General features: G+C 42.4%; 1 protein-coding gene across 1 annotated transcript in view; it reads right to left on the bottom strand.

Annotated features, from left to right (window-relative positions):
• Nucleotides 1–202: 202 nt before the first annotated feature.
• CDYL (chromodomain protein, Y-like) overlaps nucleotides 203–24,110 on the bottom strand; it is a gene marked incomplete at its 5' end in the record, with an annotated part of 95,675 nt that continues 71,767 nt past the window's right edge. The window contains 5 exons of the mRNA XM_005869642.2: nucleotides 203–1,839; nucleotides 3,342–3,485; nucleotides 13,788–13,998; nucleotides 19,440–19,612; nucleotides 21,000–21,256. Coding sequence (XP_005869704.2) covers nucleotides 1,681–1,839; nucleotides 3,342–3,485; nucleotides 13,788–13,998; nucleotides 19,440–19,612; nucleotides 21,000–21,256 — 944 coding nt within the window. The remainder of the gene's footprint in view (nucleotides 1,840–3,341; nucleotides 3,486–13,787; nucleotides 13,999–19,439; nucleotides 19,613–20,999; nucleotides 21,257–24,110) is intronic.

Raw genomic sequence — 24,110 nt, 5'->3', positions numbered from 1 at the left:
TCAGGAAATGAAAATGGCAACCTGGGGAGGGGGATGTGGATGTGACCTGGGAGGACACTGGCCATTTTCTAGTTCCTCCCTAGGAGTAGTTACACGGTGATTCGGCACTCTTTATACTGTACAAATGTTTTATGCTCCTATTTCACAAAAATACATTCATTGAGAAACTTCAGAAGTGAAGAATTTTGAGAAACATTTTAAATGTGTTAAGAAATATTAGTTTTATTTAACCAGTTTTCACAGCTGAATATTTATTCTATAAAAACTTTACAGATTGTACAGTTTATATATATTTCAAACTACTGAACGAAAAAGTAGGTCCCACAGATGCAAAAATACTGCACCAACCAATCCCAGGTAAAGGCAGGTTTATACACTGTACAGCTCTCCACGCAGCCAGGAGGCGGTCAGTTCTAGTATAAAATTTAAAACTGTACAAAAATAAGGTTTTGATTTTATTTCACTCTTCATACATTCAATATGATTGCAAGCGCAGAAGCCTACCTAATGGCAGGCCTCTGTAATCAGGAATCGGCCCCACTCCTGAGAGCAGTGCGCATGTCTGTTTACGTAGGGCACTCTTGGACACCACACTGTACTCAGTGTATTGTGTAGACATGAACCCGGAGACCAAGAACATTAAACATTGAATATAAGGTAGTTCTTTTTCTTAAAAAGGAGTTTCTGCATTTAATAGTGTGCCAAAAGAATTTTAACTTATTAAATAAAATATATTCTAAGTGAAACTAAAAAATACAGTTTATAAACATAAAAATACTTTTTTTGGTGTAATACAGCAATCATATCTGCACATAGAAAACCAAAATTGTATATAAAGTAGCACTTCTCACCCAGCAACAAGAAGCATTGAAGTTATTTTTTCAAAAGGGTCAAAGACACTATTTAAACCCCACTAAGGCTAACTTATAGCTTAGATACCATACTTAGGCTGTTCAGTGAGTCACTAGGACTGCAAAACAAGCTTCCTTCCAGAGACAGTGGTTTCTCCATGTTAACTGGGTGAGAACCAGACATATTAAAAGAGAAGGAAAAAGCAACTGATTTTTTTCTCAGCATAAATCCTAAGTGTACTTAAGTGTGGGGGCACGTTCATCAGTGGATTTTTCATCAGAAATATCCTAAAACGTAAGTCTTACTTTTGATTTGGACTTTTCATCTGAGTTATCTGTGCCTTCTTGGAGAAAAAAGCACATCTCAGATCTTTCTATATCTCTATTTGGGGCAGGGGAGATGAGGCTTTCTAGTGCCTCTTTAGAGTCTGTTCTAGAAGGAAAAAATAAGGAAAACAAACATTATCCCAGACTTTCCCTGCAACCCCAAACCAGCAAAACACACTTTCTTCTTTATACAGTACAAGCCAAAGATAGCAGAAATTAGAGCTGCAACGAGCAGTCTAGTGCTCACCATTACACTCTCATACTTGTCTGAATATTAAGTATAAAATAATGATGTTTGGACAAAGGAGCTTTGTAATTATTTATTTTAAAGTTACAGTACTTAAAAACTCCTTGATAATAAATAGCTTGGATGTTTCAAGTCCTGCTTCCAAGCGTGAGCTAAGAGTGAACATGTTTCAGGCTGTGAGGATGGATTCGGGCACCTTGGAGCCACAGATGTCCTGCTCTTCAATTCCAGTGTCATCAGCAGGCAGCCTGCCAATCAAAACTCATCTATCTTCCTCTGCAAGTATTTCAGCATGGAGTCCATCCCTTGGGCGGAGCCCCAGATCTTCTTCAGCACTTCACACTCCCTCTCATTGGCCTGCTCCAACTCTGTCTTCATGTTGCAGCGTACAAGGGCTTTGGATTCCTCCAGCACCTGGACCACACAACACAGTTAGTTAGCAGGTGTGTGTCTGCAAGCACTGGCTCCACTGCACCCCAAGTTTGTGTGAATAATTATCAAACCTGAGTAATGACCTATCAAAAAAAAGCTATCAGCCTAACCAGTTTGGCTCAGTGGATAAAGCAACGGCCTGTGGACTGAAGGATCCCAGGTTTGATTCCGGTCAAGGGCATGTACCTTGGTTGCAGGCACATCCCCAGTAGGGAGTGTGCAGGAGGCAGCTGATCAATGTTTCTCTCTCATTGATGTTTCTAACTCTCTATCCCTCTCCCTTCCTCTCTGTAAAAAAATCAATAAAGTATATTAAAAAAAAAAAAGCTACCAGACATTTCCCACAATATACACCAGGCCTAATATATGTACAAAGTCTATTTTACACTAGATATCAGACACATTCTCAAGGTCAAAACGGTTGTCAAGCTATTTCAAAAGCGAGCTGAACTGTCTACTACTCCCTGCCTCTTCCTGACGCCAAGACCAGCCGTGGCCCACGCTGCTGTGCTGCATGAGCCCACGCATAGCTCTGGTGCTCAAGGGAAACTGGGAGAATGTCTGTTGAGGGGATTTTTAAACCAAAATTTAATTTTAATAATGAGGACTGTTCATGTTTGGGATAGCTTAAAGCAGCAGTTTCCAACCTTTTTCATCTCATGGCAAACATAAACTATAAAATTCCACCGGTGGCACACCAAAAAATATTACATTTTGCTGATCTGACAAAAAAAAAAGTATAATTTTAATTCACACTGGACAGCTATTGTGTTGGATGTTCTCATTTTTTTATTTTAAGGGCAAAGAGATCAGTGCCCCTGACTAATAGTCAGGTATTGCACGTTTTAAAAATTCTTGTGGCACACTGGTTGAAAATCACTGGCTTAGAGGGAAGTTAGATCAATTAATATCAAATAACATTTCACCTTATAATTTGGCAAGTGCAATTTTGTTAAAAGATTAAATATTATCCAGTACATTTATTAGCCAAAACTTAGGTCTACTGTGTGGAAAAAGTGATTATATGAAAGGGCTTTGAAAGCAGTGAAGAGCTATATAAATGTTTTTTTGGTAGACTTTTATAGGATTAAAAAATAATCCTCACCCGAGGGCATGCTTATTGATCTTCGAGAGGGAGATAGCAGAGGGAGGGAGAGAGAAACATCAATTGGTCGCCTTCCTGTACTTGCCCTGACTTGGAATCAAACCCGCAACCTTTTGGCCAGGGATATAGGGCATTTTTAAGTTACTAAACCTGAGATTGAAATGCTTTCCTTTAATTCTTGGGCATTTGCAAAGGGAGGACAGGGTAAGCAGATTGAAGCACTGGCATCCATTACGGCTCCCGTCAGTATTTCCCATGAAGGTGGCTGTACAGGGAGCGCTGAGGGAAATACTGTGAAAAGTCTGATCTCTCTGAAGGAAAAGGTCATGGCAAAAAACACACAAAAAGTCACACACTTAAGAGAACAAATTTGACGTACAACTGGATTACACGAGGCAAGCTCCTTAATGCGAACCATGACCTCTTGGGTGAAGGTCCCAGGCCAGAACACCTGCGAGACCAGGCCCTTGCCACACGCCTCCTGCGCTGTCAGCTTACGGCCACTGAGCAACATTTCATTTGCCTGAAAGGAAGAAGAGTTGACACTGATATGAAATATGAAATGTGACGGGGAGGCAGGCAGAAAAGACCCAACCCAATAACTCATCCCTTAAAAATTCACACTGACGATGGGTGTTTGAACGGCCTGGGCTGGGACCCCTTGCACACCCTCCAGGGCTGCAACCAACCCTCTCTAGAGCCTGTGCACTGAGCAGAAACCCAGCAAGGCACAGTCCACGACGTGGGCAGGAAGCAACATACCGGTCAGTGGGTTTTCAAAAAAAATGAATGTAAAAGGCTTATTTTATGATGTAATACAGGATCAAATAGACAGCCAAGAAATCTAAATTAGAGAAGATCTGTTTGTTAATTTGAAGTCACTGGCATGTCCCTCTCTACCTGCCTCCTCCTCCCAATGTGTGCACTCATTTAATACACAAAGTAGTTTCCTGGGAAAATGAGGCCCAAGCAAAGCTAGAACATTTGCAATTTTAGGGACGTGAGCACATGCAGGCGGGGAGGTCCTGCAGGGGGATACCTGGGAGGAGTCGACCAGGACTGAGAAGTACCCTAAACGACCACTGCCTAGGAAGGTCTGACTATACGCATGACTCAATGGAGGGAGTGAACACTTGGTTTTGTGTGTGTGTGTGTGTGTGTGTGTGTGTGTGTGTATGAAACTGGTTTTAACTTTGTCCTGGATTCTACAGCACTTTTAAGGTCTCATCACAAATTTGCATGAATTTCATTATCACTCTAATGATAGGCTCACAGATGCTGAAGTAAGGAGAAAAGAGGAGAATATCTATCTGACAAAGAAACTGCACGATTCTAATGTCACAATTTCCTATCTTGCATGGTTAACCTTCCTGAAGATTCTGGTGGTCACAAAGAGCTTCTGAGCTCAGGTAAAATGCACTTTTGGTCAGTGTCTTTCTTTTCCAAAAGAAGCAAAATCATTGTCATGAAAAGGCTTTAAAGTATTAAGTGTCTCTCTCAGTTGATAGTACCTGTGTACCTCCTGTAAAGGCACCTGGATGGCCAACTGCACGTGAAATGCACAGTTTAGAGCAGCGGTCACCAACTGGTGGTCCACGAGGTCTGAAAAGTTGGTGACCGCTGGTTTAGAGTATGCACACCAGAGCCGGCAGAGCAAATGTCCTGCTGATTCATCACCCCATTTCAATATCGGCAGAGATGCAAAGCAGCTGTAGAACAGGGTCTTCAGAAGGACTGCAAGGTTCTTAACACTCACGACTCACTTTTGTCCCCAAGAGGAGCATGTTATTTGTGTAAGTCTTGGACAAAGCCATGAGTGTTTGAAGAGCCTGAAGATGTTCTACAAAACCCCCGAACAGCCTCCTCTCAGTGGAAAGGTCTAAAATAAACAATGGATTTAAAAATCTGACTTAATCTTATTGTTAGCTGTTAAGATCGTTCTTCTGAAGGCAGATCCAAATGCAATGAGAAAGGAAAACAGTTCCTGATGAAATGACTTACTGGGAAGTGCTCTATGGACAGAGAATTTTTCATTCCTTATATGCATTTCTTTTACTCTCAACATTCTGTAAAGACAACACCACAACTAAATCACTTGGGTTAGTTTGAAGTATGTTTGCAGGACCAACCTGAACTACAGGGTCTTAGCTTGGATAGGAAACACAAAGGACCTCGCTGGCCTGAGTGCACATGGGCAGTGGGAGTGACAAAGAGCAAGGCATCCTTCCTGCATTTCTCCTCCAGCGCCTCCAGGGGGCCTCTCTGTTCTCCCAGGCATTTTGAAAGTATTTTTTGCCCACTGGAGGCCAATTTACTGCCCTACTACTATTCTCTTCTCTCCTGGTCTTTCATTCCCTTTTCTTGATTCTCTCAGGCTTGAAGACAGGCAGCTGGGGCCAACAGCCATCAAACCATCCTCTCCTCCAGTGAGCGAGAACCCAGCTAACTCCCCACTGGCTGTCAATGGATGTGCAGGACATTTCTGAATCTACCCAAAGGACTGAATGTTGGGACTAACTCAAGGTTGTTAAATGCTTTCTCACCAAAATACAGGTGGTGAGTTGGTTTAAAATATACTTATCAAGTAAAACCATTAGGAAAAATTCCCTTGGTAAGATTAGTAGGATTAAATATACATAAGTTGAATGGATATGTTCTCATAAACTCAATTTCCAATAGTTTTAAAAATTGACTCAATGTGGTCAAAATTGTCCAACTGTTTAAAAAAGTTATGGTGTAGCTATGCAGACAAATGATAAATGCCGAAGGATAAGAAAGTATTAAGTTGCAGTATAGGTCACATGGGATATGGCATGTGGTATTCTAGTACAGCTATTTTCAACCTTTCTCATCTTGGCACACAAACTAAAATGTTTTTGCCGATCTGGCCAAAATAGGTACAATAGAGCGGTGTGTTTCTTCACCATCCTGGTCAACTGAGCCAGGAATAATACATTAGTTAAAATTTTCCTGGTGTGTTAGCCATGACTGGATTTAAGGCTTGCTCTTTGAATAGATAAATGTCTTACAGGTTGACTGCTTCCTGTTCAAGTTTAGCCAAAAAGATCACATTAAGAAGTATGGTAAGGAAACCTGACAGGCTTGGGTGGGAGGAACCAGGAAGCTTCAAATCTCAAGGAGGCATAGCTTGGCAGTGGTTCTGCCACTGACTCCCTCGGACCAGTCTCTAACCTCCTCAAAGGGCAGCCCCCCACTGCAAACTCAGGGCAAGGCTCTCAGGGCCAAGAGCTGCCAGGTTTACAAATGGGCGTGTTGTCATCTTTGTGGTTCCCTCAATGGAGGCTCCTCAGCTGTCAGTCACAGGGCCCAACACTTTCCTGAGTGTAAAGGCTCACAGGGGTGGTCCTTGAGACAGGACTGGGCTTTGCAGTGTCTGGCTCAGCGTGGGCACTCCACGAATGTTCACTGGGCCCAAGGAGGACTCACTGTAGAGCTAACCTACATAGCTGTGACTACAGCCTGGCTCCAAGATCTCTCTCCCTGCAGCAGATACTACAGTAAAGGTAGTTTTCCCAGCTTGTTTACCTGCATGTTCTTATCCTGATAATATGATCCCTTTAGCTGTCGTCCTAAAGTTTTTCACATAGCAAGTGGGGAAAACCAAACTTGTTCTAGGCTTGCCTCAGGCTCCTGAAATCACATACACTAAGAGCTCACGAAAGGAACTGCACCATTTAGGCAGCAGTCACTTTCAACAAGAGTTGTCACAATACAACTCACCTCATCAACATTCACTCATGTTTTGTGTAGAGGTTTTAGTCAACTACTCCAAAAAAAGTGCAGAATTTACACTGTGTGCTGTTTAGGCTCTTTGCTCCAGCTTTATTTAGAGCAGGATTTCTCAAGCTGGGCATGAAGATACTCTGGCCGGGTAAAGACACTTTAGTGTGGAGGACGTCCTGTGAGTTGTAGGAAAAACTACATCTCCTCTGTTGTGACACCAAGTTCCTAGACATTGCCACATGCCCTCTAGGACTGGAGTATGGGGCAAATCGCCCTGGCTGGAAACTGCTGCTCAGGTTACACCGGGAGGTCACAGAAGCAAACAATAATGACTTTCAAGACTTGTCCAGCGGGGTCAAAGGTGAGGGAGTCAGGAGTAGGCATTCACTTTGTACTACCTTCAAGCTACTTATGAATCTTTCTGAGCTCAGTGGACCCAAGACCGCTACCCCTTAGCAGCATTTGGCCCAAGGGCTCCACTTCCAAGCTACTTTTGCCCAAAATGTGTTCAAATGTCAAGTTTGTTTAATACTTTCCCCATAAAAAAAATGGAGACAACTTGAGGTGAACACTGATATGTCACTCAGAGCCACTGGCCAGGAGCACTGTCAGCAGGCAACTCCCTCTGAGAGCTCTGCAGGCAGCCTCTCCCAGGGGCAGGCCCTTCTTGGGGCTGCTGCATCCAATGGGTGTGGTGAGGGCACCTGGAACAACTGTGATGGTCACATATGCCCCAGAGTCTACCATGGGCTCAGCTAGGACATCATCCAAACTGCACCACAGTTCACCTTTGCCCTCCACCCTATTCTGTTTCCTCTCTGCCTCGCCAGAGGTTGATACCTAATCCATGTCCTGCTTGCCATAGTCACCTGACCTCTGCTTCCATAGAACTACCTTGTGCCAGGTGGGAGTGGAAGCGGTGATGAAAAGGATTTATTGCTCCCTAGCTGGCTGGCAATGAAGACCTTCTCACAGGTAATGGGATAGTAACTGCTAGTTGCCACTGACACAGAGCGATTCCTGGGTAGCAAGATGGCAGAGAGAGAGTTGTGACCCACATACAGACCCAGGACTTATCAGAGTGGCCAAGCTCCCGGCAAGGTTGATCAGCCACACACAGAAGGTCTGTTTGGCTATGTGAGGAAGAAAGAGGGGGATAAACTTGGTATGGGGACTTCTGGGTGGATGCCCCCAAACTCTGAACCCTAGACTCCTCTGAGCCCACATAAACGGCCCACTCATCTCCATTCAGAACAAGTGCTGCCCCCTTGTTTGAAGACAATGCAGAAATCTCTCTTTATAGGACTGCATCACTTCCCTTAAGCCCTGCACATCCCCTCTCTTGGCCATCAGGCCTGTAACTCACCTACTGCCCAGAAGAGCTGCATGACAAGAGCGAGAAAGTGCTGGTGGAGCTGGGGGAAGACAAGGGACTGAATTCTGAGTGTTCTTCTTGACCAGGGGGAAAACCACCAGGTTGGACAGGGGAGCTTTCCTGAACTACAAGACTTAACATGCTGGCAAGTGCCCCAGGAGAGGCCGCGTGGTCTTGCTGCTGGGATGGCTTCTAAAGTACGGAGAAAGGAATAAGGGTCCAGGCCAAGTGAGGCTGAAATGCCAGAACCGCTGTGGCCGACAGTGGAGAGGGTGGGACAAGATGCCATGAGGAGCTTATGGCAATGCCAAACAGATGATCTCAATGCAGGTCCCTGGGGCTCTGGAGCAAGGCCATGCCTTCTAGCAGAGAAGTACATACCTTTTAAAAAACAGTTCTAGTGTGCACTCCGGGCCCTGGTAGAGAAAGAACACCTAGCCATGGGACACCAAGTGAAATGTCCATCATAAGCTGAGCTATCAGGCCCATCAAGGTCTAAGGGTCAGCCAGGGCCAGTGGCAGTGCACAGCTGGGATCAGGCACAAACACCAGAGAGCATAGGCGAGATGCATAAACAGGTGGCCCAGACCCACAAGTCACGCACCACTGCTGTACCAGTGCCCCGCCTCAGTTAACATCCATGGCTGAATGGGGGATTCCCTGTGAACAAGCTTGGTTTATGGGTGACCTGGCTCAAAAGAACATGGGAGGGGAATGCTCTGAAATGGGGGATATGCCTGGTCATTCATCTGGTGTAAGAGAACTTCATCAGGGTTAGAATCCAGGGTGAGCAGGGTAGTGGTGAACCGTCTGTCTGGCTGGCCAGGGTCCTGGAAACTGGGGACACAGATGTCTAGGGTAGAGGCATATAGATATGTTACTGGGGAAGGGTATAAACTGCTGGCACGTCAGTGTCCACCAGAGAGCACCCACCACGAAGAGGAACTAAACTACATAAGAAAGGTGACACTAGCCAGTGTTGGTTGTTTGGCCACCCCGGTGCTGGAGCTCAATAGCACGGGCTCTGACCTATCAAGGCTGGTTCAGCTACTGTTGTGGCTGGACATCAAGCCTTCTAGTAGCAGACACCAATGCCAAGCTACCTGCTTGGCATCATTCCTGAGACAATTAGCCAGCCAAGCATAAGTTGACTGTTTACAGCAAGCATGTCAAACTCGCAGTCGGGGGGGGCCGCATGCCTCATTTCTTTAAACGAGGCATGCGGCCCACTGGCCGCAAGTTTGACATGCTTGGTACAGGAACAGATGCTTACTGTGGGTGTGGGTTTGCTTTCCTGCCTGCAAGTCCTCAGGCGACCTCACTCTGAGGCTCATGGGGTGTCACACAACGCCAGACCAGAATAGCCTCGCCTACTCCCAGCAAAGGAGCTGTGGGAGTGGGTCCTCCGGCGGAGTCATAGTCAACACCTGCAGAAGCTGCCAGTCCTAGGAGCACTGGGATGACCCCCAGTACGAGAGGAGCACCAGCCAGCAGGTGTGCTCCAGGAGGATGGGCACTGTCTTCCAACTCACAGTATACACAATGCAATGACCTTGATATTGTACCATGTTCACAACAGGAAGAACACAAGCCTGGGAGAGAAAGGGTGGAAGTAGGAGTGGCTGCACTTATGATCCCTCCCAATGATCTACTGAGGGACATTGTGCTTCCTCTCCTCACATCTCTGGGTGCTGCTGGCCCAGAGGGGGCACGCTTTGCTGGCGGACACAACAGGGGTCCCAGAGAACCTGAAGCTCTGACCACTGCCTGAGCACTTGATGTCTGAGCCCAGGGCCAGCAGGTGAGGAGGGGATGTGTGGAATCCTGAGGCCCACCAGGAGCCCCTTCCTCCTTCCCTTCCAACTCCAGCTGAGCAGGGCATGATGACCAGGCTTCAGGCCTCTTGGGGACCAGTGACCTACCACCAGGGCAGCACTGAGGCAGGCAGAGGTGGTGAGGGGGGGGGGGGGGATTTAACACAGGAAGGGAGAGGATGAGGTGAGGGAGGACTAAGACCAGCTATGGCAGGGCGGCTGCAGTTTGTCATATTAAGCCCTCTCCTCCTTTACATTCCTTGATTTAAACTATTTAAAACTTTCTATTTTGGGAATAATTTTAGACTTATTGAAAGATTACAAAAGTAGTATAGAGAGTTCTTGTCAACCCATCACCCAGCTCTCCCTTAACATTAACATCTTATATGACATTTTACAGTGATCAAAACCATAAAATTCCCATTGATATAATACTATGAATGGAACTACAAATCCTGTGCAAATGTTGCCAGTTTTTCCACTGCTGTCCTTTCTCTGATCAGGATCCCGAGAAGCCACAATGCACTGAGCTGTCAGTTCCCCTTGGCCTCCCCAGTCTGCAAAGGCTTCTCAGTCCTTCAGCGAGTTCTCCGACTGTGGCAGAAGGGCGCTGCTCTGCATCTATAGACGTGCCACACTTGGACCTGCCTGGCACTCCCTGGATGAGACTGAGGCAATGCACATCTGGCAGGACTCCAGCAGGCTGACGCGATGTCATTCTCTGTGCAGCACATGAGGGCAAACCACAGCCGATAGGCCTTGTTTCTGGTGAACTTTAATCTCTCAGGAAGGAGGTGTCTGCAGGCTTCTCTACTTGAAAGTTACTAATTTTTCTATCGTAAATAATGCGAGGATGCAAATATCCTTCTTCTCATGGTACTTTTACTACCCACTAATTTTAACATCCACGTGGTTCTTGCCTGCAGCAGTTACCACTGTCTAATCCTCCTCCTCTAAGTCTCCCCCAGGAAAAGAGGACTCTGGAACCTGGAGGAACTGCCCCCTGCAAACTGTTCGAAGAGGCAGATCCAAGGGACAAGAGGTGGGCTGTGGCGCATGCACAGATGTGCTGCTGAGATCCACTACAGGGAGGTCTTGCTGTCCCAGCTGCTGGCAGTGCCATCAGCAGACATCCATTAGCTCCCGAGGGGACTTCCCCGCTGCAGAGAGCCACCCGTCGATGGGCACAGCCCACACTCAGTGATAATGGACATAAAGGAAGCAGCCACTTCGGCCCACTGTGGTACATCTATTAAGAGGCCATATATGCCCCATGGGATAGCAGAAGCTTTGTTGGGCCTGCTCACAGTTCAATTTCTCCCCCTATCTCTTCCTTGTCCCTTCAGTAGGTATTGGCTACTTAACTCCACTTAGCATCTGCTTTTGGAGACACTACAGAAATACCTCAGAGACACTGCAGATTGGGTTACAGACCATCGCAATAAAGTGAATATGACAATAAAGCAATTCACATGAATTTGTTTCCCAATGCATATACAAGTTATGTTCAGACCATACTGTAGTCTATTACATGTGCAATAGCAGATGTCTAGAGACAATGTACATACTTTAATTTAAAAACACTTTATAGCTAGAAAATTCTAACCAGCATCCGAGCCATCAGCAAGTCATTATCTTTGCTGGTGGAGGGTCCTGCTCGATGTTGACAGCTGCACACCAATCAGGGTGTTGGTTGCTGAACGTTGGGGTGGCTGTGGCAATTTCTTAAAATAAGACAAGACTGAAGTTTGCCACACTGACTGACTCTTCCTTTCATGAACAAACTGACTCTCTGTAGCATGTGATATTACTTGATAGCATTTCCCTAGAGTAGAACTTCTTTCAAAATTGGAGTCAGTCCTCTCAAACCTGCTGCTGCTTCATCAGCGAAGTTTATGTAGTGTTCTACATCCTTTTTTGCCACTCCAACCATTTTCACAGCATCTTCACAAGTAGATTCCATCTTAAAAAAACCACTATCTTTGCTCATCCATGAGAAGCAACTCCCCATCCATTAGAGCAGCGGTTCGCAACCTGTGGGTCGCGACCCCTTTGGGGGGTCGAACGACCCTTTCACAGGGGTTGCCTAAGACCATCGGAAAACACATATATAATTACATATTGTTTTGTGATTAATCACTATGCTTTAATTATGTTCAATTTGTAACAATGAAATTTGGGGTCACCACAACATGAGGAACTGTATTAAAGGGTCGCGGCATTAGGAAGGTTGAGAACCACTGCATTAGAGGTTTATCATGAGTGCAGCACTACAATCACTTCTTCAGGTTCCACTTCTAACTCTAGTTCTCCTGCTATTTCCACCACATCTGCAGTTACTTCCTCCATGAGGGCTTGAACCCCCAAAGTCACCCATGAGGGTTGGAATCAACTCCTTCCAAACTGTTAACGGTGATATTTTGACCTCCTCCCAGGAATGATAAATGATCTAAATGACATCTAGAATGGGAAATCCTTTCTAGAAGGATTTCAATGTACTTTGTATGGCAGCTATAGCCTTACAAAATGTATTCCTTAAATAGTAAGACTTGAAAACCAAAATTATTCCTTAGTCTATGGGCTATAGAATGGCTGTGGTGTTAGCAGGCATGAAAACAACATTAGTTTCACTGTACATCTCCGTCGGAGCTCTTGGTTGACCAGGTGGATTGGCAATGAGCAGTAATATTTTGAAAGAAATCTTTTTTCTAAGCAGTTGGTCTCAACAGTGGGCTTGAAATATTCAGTAATCCATGTTGTAAATAGATGAGCTGTCATTCAGGCTTTGCTGTTCCATTTACAGAGCACAGGCAGAGTAGATTTAGTATAATTCTTCAGGGCCCAAGGATTTTTGGGGTGGTAAGTGAACATCGGCTTCAACTGAAAGTTACCAGCTGCATTAGCCCCTCAAAAGAGTCAGCCTGTCCTTTGAAGCCAGACATTGACTTCTCCTCTCTAGTTATGAAATCCCTAGATGGCATCTTCCTCCAACATAAGGCTGTTTCATCTACAATGAAAACCTGTTTAGTGTGGCCACCTTCATTAATTATCTTGGCTAGATCTTCTGGATAACATGCTGCAGCTTCTACATCAGCACTTGCCTCTTCACCCTGCACTTTCATGTTATCGAGGCAGCGTCTTTCCTTAAACCCCAACCTCTGCTGGCTTCAGACTTTTCTTTGGCAGCTTCCTCACCTCTCTCAGTTTCCACAGACTTGAAGAGAGTTAAGGCCTTGCTCTGGATTAGGCTTCGGTGTAAGAGAAAGCCATGGCTTGTTTGATTTTAAAACTTCCTACATATCAGCAATAAGGTTATTTTGCTTTTTTATCAGTTGTATGTTCACTGGAGTAGCATTTTTCATTTCCTTCTAGAACTTTTCCTTTGCATTCATAGCTTGGCTAACTGATGCAAGAGGTCTAGCTTTTGGCCTATCTTGGCTTTCAACACACCTTCCTCACTAAGCTGAATCATTTCTAAGTTCTGATTTAAGGTGAGACAAGTGTGACTCTTCTTTTCACGTAGAGTGTAGCTTTTAGGTAATTAGGTATAAAAGACGTTTCCAGTGCAAACTCTGTTGTATGGGTTACAAATTGGGTATTTACTAATAGTGGATGTCAATATTAACTATGTAGAGATATAGATTTCTCACTGAATGAGGTCCTTCTCTAGAAAATGACATTGAACAGTGTCCATAGATGTTCTATAAACCGATATGAAAATGTATGATTTCATGAATTAAAAATATAAGTTAATGAACAAGAAATGAATTACAAGTGTATTTGATGAAAAGTCCCCATAGAATGACACCCTGTATATATTTAGAAAACCAATAACAAAATTAGATTTCTTCAGGAAGTTTTCTAAAATTATTTTTTAAAACGAGGTACTCACAGATGCTCCTCCCATAATCTTGGGAAACATAACGGTGGAACAGCCATCTGGACTCTGTCCGAAGGTAGTATAGGGTGTTTGAAACCAAGCCTTTTCATTGGCCCAAACCACATCACAAAGAGGCAATATGGATGCTCCTAGTCCAATGGCAGGGCCATTTACTGCTACAATAATAGGCTTCTTAAACTGAATGAAAGTATTCACGAAGTTTCTAAAATGAAAAATAAATGGGGAATTACTCAAAATATTATGTATTTGAGCAACAAAAAAACCCACTATTATGGAATTCAATTTACTAGGATGTAAACTCTGTGAAAATTATGAGTTGAGATTTGTTGAAGGCCGTCCCCTTAGGAGTTGTGGCCCATGGATTTATTTGCTGTGTGCTAGAAAGGCTTACTGATACCTGAGCTGCCATGTTGGAAGTGGCTGTTGCAACAGGACCTATCTGAAGATGATGGGCAACATACAGCCTGAGGCTGCTCTTACATTTGCAGTGGCTCATGGGCTCTACGACCAGTATGTTTTTCCCTCAGCCTTCCTTCCCTTTAAGACACAGGAAGCCCAATAAACATCATGAGCTTCAGATGACCAATCTAGAAGCTCTCACAGAGAAAACCTAGCACAGGGCATACTATTAACACTGTCCAATGTTGAGCAAAGACTGGAGGACTGTGGTCAGGAACCATGGGGTTGGGATCTGGACTGGATTATGTGATTTTAGACAGGTGATTATTTGGAAACAACAGATATTTCCTGAGTTTATATAGGACTAGACTGAATGCCATTGGGGATATAGAGACAAGAAGCTTACAGGCTGGTTTAAAATATGAGATTCAAACAAGAAGAGCAGAAACCATAGACACCATTTTGAACTCGACTGTGTTGTGGAATACAATTAAAGCAGGATTTCAGAGGAGAGTGAGACTAAGGGTAGGATGGCCTTCACAGAGGATGGGATATTTTACAAAACGGAGCCAAAGCTATTTGTAGATTTGTTTTAGATTCAGGCTGGAATAGTAAGCTGCTTTAGGGTAGGTTGGTGCCATGCCATACTGGGAATGTGCACCTTCTCCACCACTAGAAGCTCTTTTTATGCTCAGAGGTTGCTTTTGTGTTCTGCTTTAACATGGGGAAGAGAAGGAAAAATACACACCAAAATAAGTACCCAATAATTCCTTTAAGGCAGTCTTAGTTCCAGATCAGAATCACAGAATTCTAAATTCTAAATCTGACCCCTATCCTTGGGTGTTCTCTACCATTCAGCAATTTAAAAGCTAGAGCATTCTGTTCAGATTATCTCTGAAAATCATGATTTGGCATCTTAGATAGTACCCCTGCTCCCCACTGACACAGAGGGCCATATATTTTTTCGAGGACGGGTTGGAGGGTGTGTATGTGTGTGCATGTGTAGAACAGGAAAAAAGGAGGACTGTATGCAGAATTTGGCAGCTTGCAAGCCTAGCTCCATAAACTGTTCTCAAAGGTACCCATAGTCATAGACCTCAGCCTGGTCCCCAAGGTTTGCTGAATCTTTTTCTTGAATGAAAATAAATTCATTCAAATGAATGAGTTGCACTAAGACTTTTTAAATGAGAGCACCTAAGGCACTGGTAGAAAGATCACATTGGGTTTTACTGATACAAAGAGAGCCAGGCAACCTTTTAAATAGGTCCTTGAAATAACTGTTGACAATCTACATGAACATACTTGCATGTCTTTCCACTTTCATCTACCTCATATGAACATCTGGAAACTACGAATGGGATGGTAGATTAACATGGAAAAATGATCAAAATAGTGTAATAATAAATTCTATAGAGAAATGGTAAAAGGAATTAATTATTCCATGTAGCAGTGTTTTCTCTCTCTACATGTTTGGATAAAAGAAAAAAGGTTCTAAGATAGATATTGCAAAATCAAAGCTTGTATTTTTAACAAGCTGGAGAAATATCTTTGGAACTGGATCTCCCACCCCTTGGTGCTGCTTTAATTGTTATTTTTGCTTGGAATGATAACTTAATCTGAAAGCCATAGCTGCTTCTGAGAAGGGGATGAATTTAGCCAGCACCCTCTGGGGTGAAGATATGTCCCTTTTCAGAGAACACAACCTGGACCTTTCTAGAGTGTAAACTCTGGGATGCCAGAGATGAGCATGGTTCTCAGATAAATTGTTTTTTTTTAAAAAACACAAAAACAAAACAAAACTTTATCGAGTTGCTTTTCTGTTTAGTATAAACTTCCCAGTCACTACCAGAAGTGGGGATGCGAAGCTGCCTTCAGGGCTGGGGATGAAGCTCCAGGGGCCTGGCATTCAAGGAGAACCTGTTTTCCTTGCTTTTGCAAGTTATTTTAAAACAAAATCAAAATGCATGAATGTTCAAATGTGCTCAGCTCAATGCAACATATTGAATTTAAAATTCAGTTTCCTTTGAATTATCTGCAAATTGACTTAAAGACTGTGCGGGTATGACAACGAAGGAAAGATCATTGGCCACAAATGGAGTTTTAAAAGACTTATAATTAAACAAAATAAAAATTCTATCCATTTATTTGAATAACATTTAATACTTCACAGACATACCAAAGAGTTAGAAACTCACATAAAACCCACTACTCTAGGAACTGTTTGGGGGAAATGAGGTCACCAGATCTGAAGTTTTAGTAGCTCACTGCCCCATCTCAGCTGAGCTCTCCCTTCATAGTGAATATATAGAATAGGGCTGAATGGGGGAGCGGTTGGGTTCTAGGGGCATGCTTACTCACTGGCCTTGTTCTTCACCCAGGTCTCTGTCTCACTCTGTGGTGTAGAAGATGCCCCCCCTCTGGGAAGAGAAGGCTCCCTGGTCTTTCAGTTCCCGAAGATTTCAAAAGCCTAACTTTACAAACTGACTCGTAATAATTTTATCACTAATGTACCAAATATTTTTATTACAATTTATTTGTAAGCTGTTTATCACAAGTAATTCTGATAACAGAATTAGCGGCAGTAGATTCCTGACAAAGCTAATGTTTAAATCTAATCTTATTTCCTACTTTTCTTTTGGAAACTTGCTATAATGACATTCTTTGCCCCAAAGTTTTAAGAAATCAAAACAAGATACCACAGAAACAAAAAAATATACATAGCAATAGCTTTATGTGTATAGGCTAATTTTATACATATAAAACTTAACTGAAATGCAAATGAGCAAGAGTAAAAGTTAAGTGAATCTGGTGTAACTAATTATTTTTAGGATCCTGCCAGTGTACATTAAGAAAAATTAACAATGACAAAAATATACTCATTTAAAGAAGACCCAAGTTAAGTTTCCCTAAAGCAGGATTTGACTCTTCCCTAGAATACTGATTCAGTTCTTATGAGGAGTGAGGAGAGTGGGAAGGTCAGGAGAAAAAAGTGGGGGAGTGGGTAGGTGATGAAAATAAACATTTAGCATTACCTAGAAGTTTAACAAATGAAATCCCTCTAATCTATCTCTCCTCTGCTTTTTCTAATCCCAACAATATGAGCCTTAGCCTTGACAAGAGCAATTCAACACTGGAGGAATGGGCTGGGATTAGGGTTGAGGCACCAACAAGATTTAGAAATGGCGCACTGGGAAATGCCTGTGGGGTGAAGTGAGGCAGCACTGAGAAGCATTGGCTGGCAAGGTCTATTTTCTTATCACAGCAGATCTCCCCAAATCACAGTATTATGTGTAAAATCAGTGTGCTCTTACAGAAAACATGCGGTCACCATCTAAGACATGTTTTGTACCAGAAAAATAAAAATTAAGTTCACTAGTTCATCCTGAAAAGATAGAATGGACTTAACAATTAGGATTGTCTTAGAGGTACTAACAATCTCTCAAGGAATCACATGGATGGTCAAGCAGTTTAATTTCAAACTGAATAACAAGATGGTCCCATCTAGCATTCTACAAATTTGAAATTATTTAGGAGACTAAAAATAACACTTGAAATGAAAGTATTTTTGAAAAACTACTATATGATAGCTTAAGAAATGGTAATGTTCAAGAAGACTAAGAAATAAACAATGCCCTGTATACATGTATATACCACATGAGAAAACATAATTTTGAAAATCATTAAAAATGTTATAAAAGGCCAAAGTAATGCCCGACGTGTGGAGATCTGTCAGAGAGAGATGCCACACGCAACTCCAGACCTACCAAAACAGAAGTGCACTCTACCAATCTTGACATGCACTTCTGAATGGATTAGGGACCACAAAGCTGTGTCCCCAAGGTCACTGCTTAGGGTCTCAGCCACATGAAGCCCAGTAATTACCAAAAGAGGCTCAATGTCAACTCTCCAAATACCTAGGGATTTGGGAGACGACCCAACCAACTTTATTGCCATTTTGCAAATCTGTGACTCTCTAAGTTTTCATCTTTCTGTAAATAACAAAGGGTCCTTAAGGGCTCACTTAGGGACATGTCATTTTAGGGAGGTGTGTGGGGAGCACAATGGTCCTCTTGGTTGGTGACTTGGCTTCATTCACTTTAATCTTCACTCAAGGCTTTATTTATTTATTTGAGGAGACAGACAGACAGACAGACAGACATTGATGTGAGAGAGAAACATGGACTAGTTGTCTCTCATATGCACCTCATCCACGGACCAAACCCGCTACCTAGGTATGTGACTGGTAATCAAACCTTCGAGCTTTTCATGCATGGGATGCCACTCCAACCAACTGAACCACACCAGCCAGGGCTGGGTTTCATTCACTTTAAATAAATAAGTACATTTCACTATGGAAAATTAGATACTTCAAATACATATAGTAATTAGCATGAGAAATGAGGGACATAAAATATATGTACCTGGACATGCTTATAGCAGAATTATGTGGTTCTAGGAAAAGATTTTTCAACTGTTAAGATAAAGTAGTGGAAAAATCCAAAAACAGAAACAGAGAAAATGGAAACATTTAGTCATATTATTAAATGAAAAAAGGAAGTTGTAAAACAACACTGTATAATTCCATTTATTTAACAGAAATAAAAGTAAAGCTTTATTATTTGTGTGTGTGTGTGTGGAATACATATTTAAAAATGTTTAGAAAATGGTTGGGGAAGACATACAAATGAACTGTAGATGGGGGGTGAGATAGAGGAAACTTTTACTTTTTACTCTGTGTTATAGTTTTATGTGTCGTTGACACTCAGGATACATTTGAAAAAGAATGTGTACTGCTTATACAAAAAAAAAACACACAACAAAACTTTTCATGTGATATTATGAAACTGAATCATCACAAAGCCTAGACAATTTATTTTAGAGTCAAGCAAATGTAAATTATTATGTGAAAGAGAATGCATCTTTATTTAAGGGGCGAAGACAGAACACACTCATATGACAAATAATGTGGCTATATGCTATTGTATACTCTAATCATTAAATGTTCCCTGAGCACTTCACAGGGTTTGAGCCAGACTTGAAATCAGTTATTTGCTCAAGGCAAGTAGTAACGTATGCCAGGCCCACAGAAAAGACAGATGATTTAATTACTTTTACTACTCGTGTCTCCCAGTGGAAGGAGATGTACATTTCATTCACAAGCTTGTTTAAGCCTGTCTTATCAGCCATTGGTAACTAAAAGCAAAACACTCAAATCAATGTTTTAAAAATGCCATTCATGCATACCTGATAGCTTCAGCCATTTTAGTGCTTTCTCTTTTTCTGTCATCTGTTAAGCGCCGTATGAAATAAAGAAAGTCGAGACCGCAGCAGAAGACGCTGCCCACCGCGCTGAGCAGCACGAGCTTGCTGTCGTCGGCAGCAGCCGTGCTCAGTGCGCTCTGGACTTCTTTCATTACCTGAAAGTCACCAAAAATTAGAGTGGCAAAGAGTATTTTCGATACAGAATCCTAAAAGCATTTCATTGTGGAATATCTGGATCTACACAAAGTAGATTTACAGCCTAATACTGTTCCCTGTATCTACCACAATTTAAAATAACTCACAAATTTCTTATTTCTGTAACCAGAGATTGGGAATGCTAGCCAGAAAGTATAATTGGAAAGACATGTGAATCTAAGTTACCTTAATATTCTAGTCATTGTGGCTTTCAGAAGATAAGGCAAATTACATATTATGTCCACTTGGAATTTCTACACTTTAAACAGCAGCTGACACATTCAACCATTGAAAGAAACCAGTTCAGTTCCCTGGGTTTTGTTGTTGTTGCTGAACACCAGCCTGCCACACTTGAGACAAAATCCCAATAGTGTGGTGCTTAAGTGCATTAGGTGCAAGGATCTGAGCATGGAGACTGCTAGAAAGGCACAAAACCATTTGGAATCATCTCTGCAGCATTTACAAATAATCAATGAAGGGGCTCTGTAGTCTGAAAATGGACTGGGAACCAGTGCCGAACTGGTTTGTCATGTGACCCTGGCCAGATATACAAACTTGATGCAGTTTGGTTTTCTTGTTTGGGAAAAACTTGACCTCGCTGCTCACAAGTGGAAAACAAGCAATTACCAGAACTTTAAATTTTAAGTAAGGTACAATGCAGGTTCAAATACTTCTGATTTTAGATATTATATTACTAGAACCAAGGTTATCTATTTAGGTCAAAGAATTAAACCTTTGCAAGCATTAGTTTCCCTTGATCCTTGAAAACTAACTTTACCAGGTACTACTAGTAGTGAACATGTGTTGAAATTGTTGTAGGTGTTAAGCTCCACTTCCATGCTGAAGATTGACTGGGAATGATGTTAAAATACTCTGAAGGGGTTGAAACCCAGGGTTATTTCAGTCTTGTTACAACAAAGAACCCTTATAGAATCTGATGACGAGATAAAGAAAATAATGTGCACATACACATTCTACATGTAACTTCAGGGAGGCGGGAATCTCCCAGATGCCCCACACACCCCCAGGTTAAGAGCTCATAACCTGGAGCACAATTACCACCTCCTCCATTCAGAACTCTGGTTCCTGTCCCAATCCACACCCTTGACAATGAAGATGGACACTCAACACATGCATACTGTCCCGACTTCACTGCAGTCATGAGGGTTATAAGGACCAAGACTGTCACACTTCACCTGTGCTTCCTACCTCCTGGTGGTTACTATGAAATGGCCCAGAAGGAGAGTTAGAAAAACACACAAAAAAGTGCCAATTTGGCTGAGCAGGCCTGGAAAACAGGGCTCGGAGAAACAGGACGCACAAATCAGCCCAAGGAACATTTCTCACCTCTGGATTTAGTGAGTTATTCTCTGATGATTTTGTTGATAACAAGATGTGGGTGAAGCCATCCTGCTTCCTGACGACAATATCTCTGTATCTGTAGGCACTTTCTGTTTGCCTCACACTGAAACGCAACCGCTTGTCAAAAGGCTGGTCTCTTCTGTCGTCAAGAAATTTCCTTTTCCCGGCTGTCACTCCTGTAACAGATGTCTGTATGTTGGTTGTTCCATTGGCTGTTAATGCGTCCATAAACGGAGATGTACCTGCCAAGAGTTTGAAATCACAGTGGTCTGTGATGTCCTGCTACCAATTTCACTCCCAGTGTCATCTTTGAATTAGTTAAAAATGTTCCTTACAAACTCAGAATTTTAATGTTTTAATGGCAAGAACATTAAAAATCAGAAACTCTGGAAAGCCTACTTTTAAGGGCATTTGTTTTCCATCAAAGTCTGACAAGGAAATCACCCTCTTGCTTATTTTGCCTAAAAAAGAAAGATGGGAAGGTATTTGCTGAAAGAAGCAACAAAATTTGAGACTTCTGAAGAATGGTATTAAAAGAGAATGGGTCTCATGGATAATACCTATTCCAGGCTTGAGAAGTTGAAAGGAAAAAGGAAATTGATTCAAGAAAATATCTTATTAGAACCAAGATAATCTATCAGCTTGTGCAGACACACGATGCAACCACCAATTTATTTTTTTTAAATATTTTTATTGATTTTTTTAGAGAGAGGAAGGGAGAGGGATAGAGAGATAGAAACATCTATGAGAGAGAAACATAGATCAGCTGCCTCCTGCACGTCTCCTACTGGGGATTGAGTCCGCAAACAAGGTACATGCCCTTGACCAGAACTGAACCCAGGACCCTTCGGTCCATGGGCTGACGCTCTAGTCACTGAGCCAAACCGGTTAAGGTGCAACCATCCATTTCTGTGGGGCTGCTCTACCAATTGGTGCCATGGCTGCCACTGCAGACCACCAGCCCTAGTGGGGTACTCAAGATACTCAGGAGTTCCTTTGGATGTCCTGGGATGATGCCTGTCCAGGGGTCCTAGCTCTACTACATGTTCTATCAGTAAAGACAGCTCTCTTTCCTGCCACCAAAAGTTCCTGCCTGTGTCAGCTCCTCAACGTCAAACCTGGCTGCTGTTTTTCAATCCGTCTTAAAGATATGGTCTCCTGAATTTAATATTTATTATGATAAAGTCAAGAGTTTTATTTAATATTTTCCTAGGGTTACCAAGAAATGTCAGGGTAAGAATTCAAGTATTAGGTAAATAACTATCCTCCTATTTATATGACCTGTCTACATATTATCTAACCTGGTAATGAGTACACAGAGCCTTTGGGTAGAAGAAAGGGAAAGAAATGTAAGAAAACTGCTTAATAAAATTAGCAGTGGAGAAGTTAAGTTCTCTAAGGAGAAGAAAATGATAAAATATGAGTTGGAAGCATTTCCTCCAAAGTGAAAGAATAGGCCAAGGCCACCAAAGAAGACTCACAACAGGACATTTAGAGAAGTCAAATCATTTCCGATGTAAAACCACCTGATTTTCATTCAACTGGCACAAGTATTTTGGAAAACTTTTTTAATCAATTCAGTTTGTTTAAAAATTGGAAGAGATTAAAATACATGTAAATAGTTCAAGAGTCTAAAAATGTAAAAAAGACATATGGTGAAAGGCCTCCCATCATCTCCCCGTCCTCTAAGGTGCCATCTACCCAGGACCCTCAACCCTCCAGTTAGCCACTGTCTGGTTTCCACGTATCCTTGAAATATCTGTGGACCCTGAGGAAAAACAGATTTGATGTGAACCCCAAGAAGAAATGTATATATTTGTCAGGGCCAGCCTGACAGGTTGAACCGGGCTGAGGTAGGCAGGTGGGAATTGAGAAAAGAAAGAACAGGAGAGTAGTGGGATCGGGAGGACTGCAGCTTAATCGAGGAACTGCAGCAGCTTTATTAACCACACAATGCTTTTTATACACGACACACTGAATAGGAGGTCTGTCAAGAGGAATGTATTCTTTGTTTCTCTTAATCTCTAAGGGAGGACAGAGCAGAAGGACAAGTTCAAAATAAACTTCCAATGATCAACTGAAGGTCCAAATTTTATAAAGAATGAGTCTAGCAACTATTTGCTGACAGGGGCTCCTCCAATACTCTGTATATTGGGAAAATCCTTAGACTGAACTCTCGGCTTCCCACACTATGCTCTGCTTGTGTAGGCTGTCTGAGTCACCCACTGCAGGGAAGCCCTAGTTTCGTCTATCAATGGACTGAAACCTGTTCCGTTCAATCAGAAGTGGACAATTGTATCCTCATTTACTTTTATAACAACCAGTCAGAATTGCACAATTTGGACTAACTGGGAACCTGGTTGGAAACTTTCTTGATAAAAGGTAGCCTCATCCTAGCCAGATTTGGTCAGTGGTTAGAGCCTTGGCCCGCAGATGGGTCTTGGGTTCGATTACTGGTCAAGGGCACACACCTCAGCTGCAGGTTTCCCAGCCCAAATAGAGGTGCATGCAGGAGCAACCAATCAATGTGTCTCTCTCATGTCGATGTTTCTTTCTCTCTTTCCCTCTCCTACCTCCCTTCCACTCTCTCTAGAAATCAGCAGGAAAAATATCCTCCAGTGAGGATAGAAAAAAAGGGCAGCCTCCCCTCTGTCTCAATGGAGTGCACTTTCAGTTTGCACTGGATGCTGTATTTCCCCAGTTTGCAAACTGTTTCTCCTGAAAAATAAAATAAAATAAAATAAATAAAAAAGTCTCCCCTTTCCTGCACCTCTTGGGGAATTTTGGTTTACAGTATATGCAAGCAAGTAAGAATATAAATATTTCTACTTCAACCCTCCTTTAAAAAATACAAATGGTAGTATACCAGACATAGTGTTTTGTCATATCTTGTTTTTATTCATTTGCTTTATCTTAGAAATTGTTGTCTATTAGGCTAGTTTTCTTATTCTTTTCTAAAGCTGCACAGCAGTCCACTGAATAAATGTACTATAATTCATTTTACTAACCCACAGTGCAACATACACTAATATCCAACAATTTTTTGATATTTCAAACAATACTGTGACACATAACCTTGGCTTATGTCATTCCAAT

This window comes from Myotis brandtii, unplaced genomic scaffold (assembly GCF_000412655.1).
Source record: "Myotis brandtii unplaced genomic scaffold, ASM41265v1 scaffold300, whole genome shotgun sequence".
NCBI lineage: Eukaryota > Metazoa > Chordata > Mammalia > Chiroptera > Vespertilionidae > Myotis > Myotis brandtii.
This window is presented reverse-complemented; position numbering and strand designations above follow the sequence as displayed.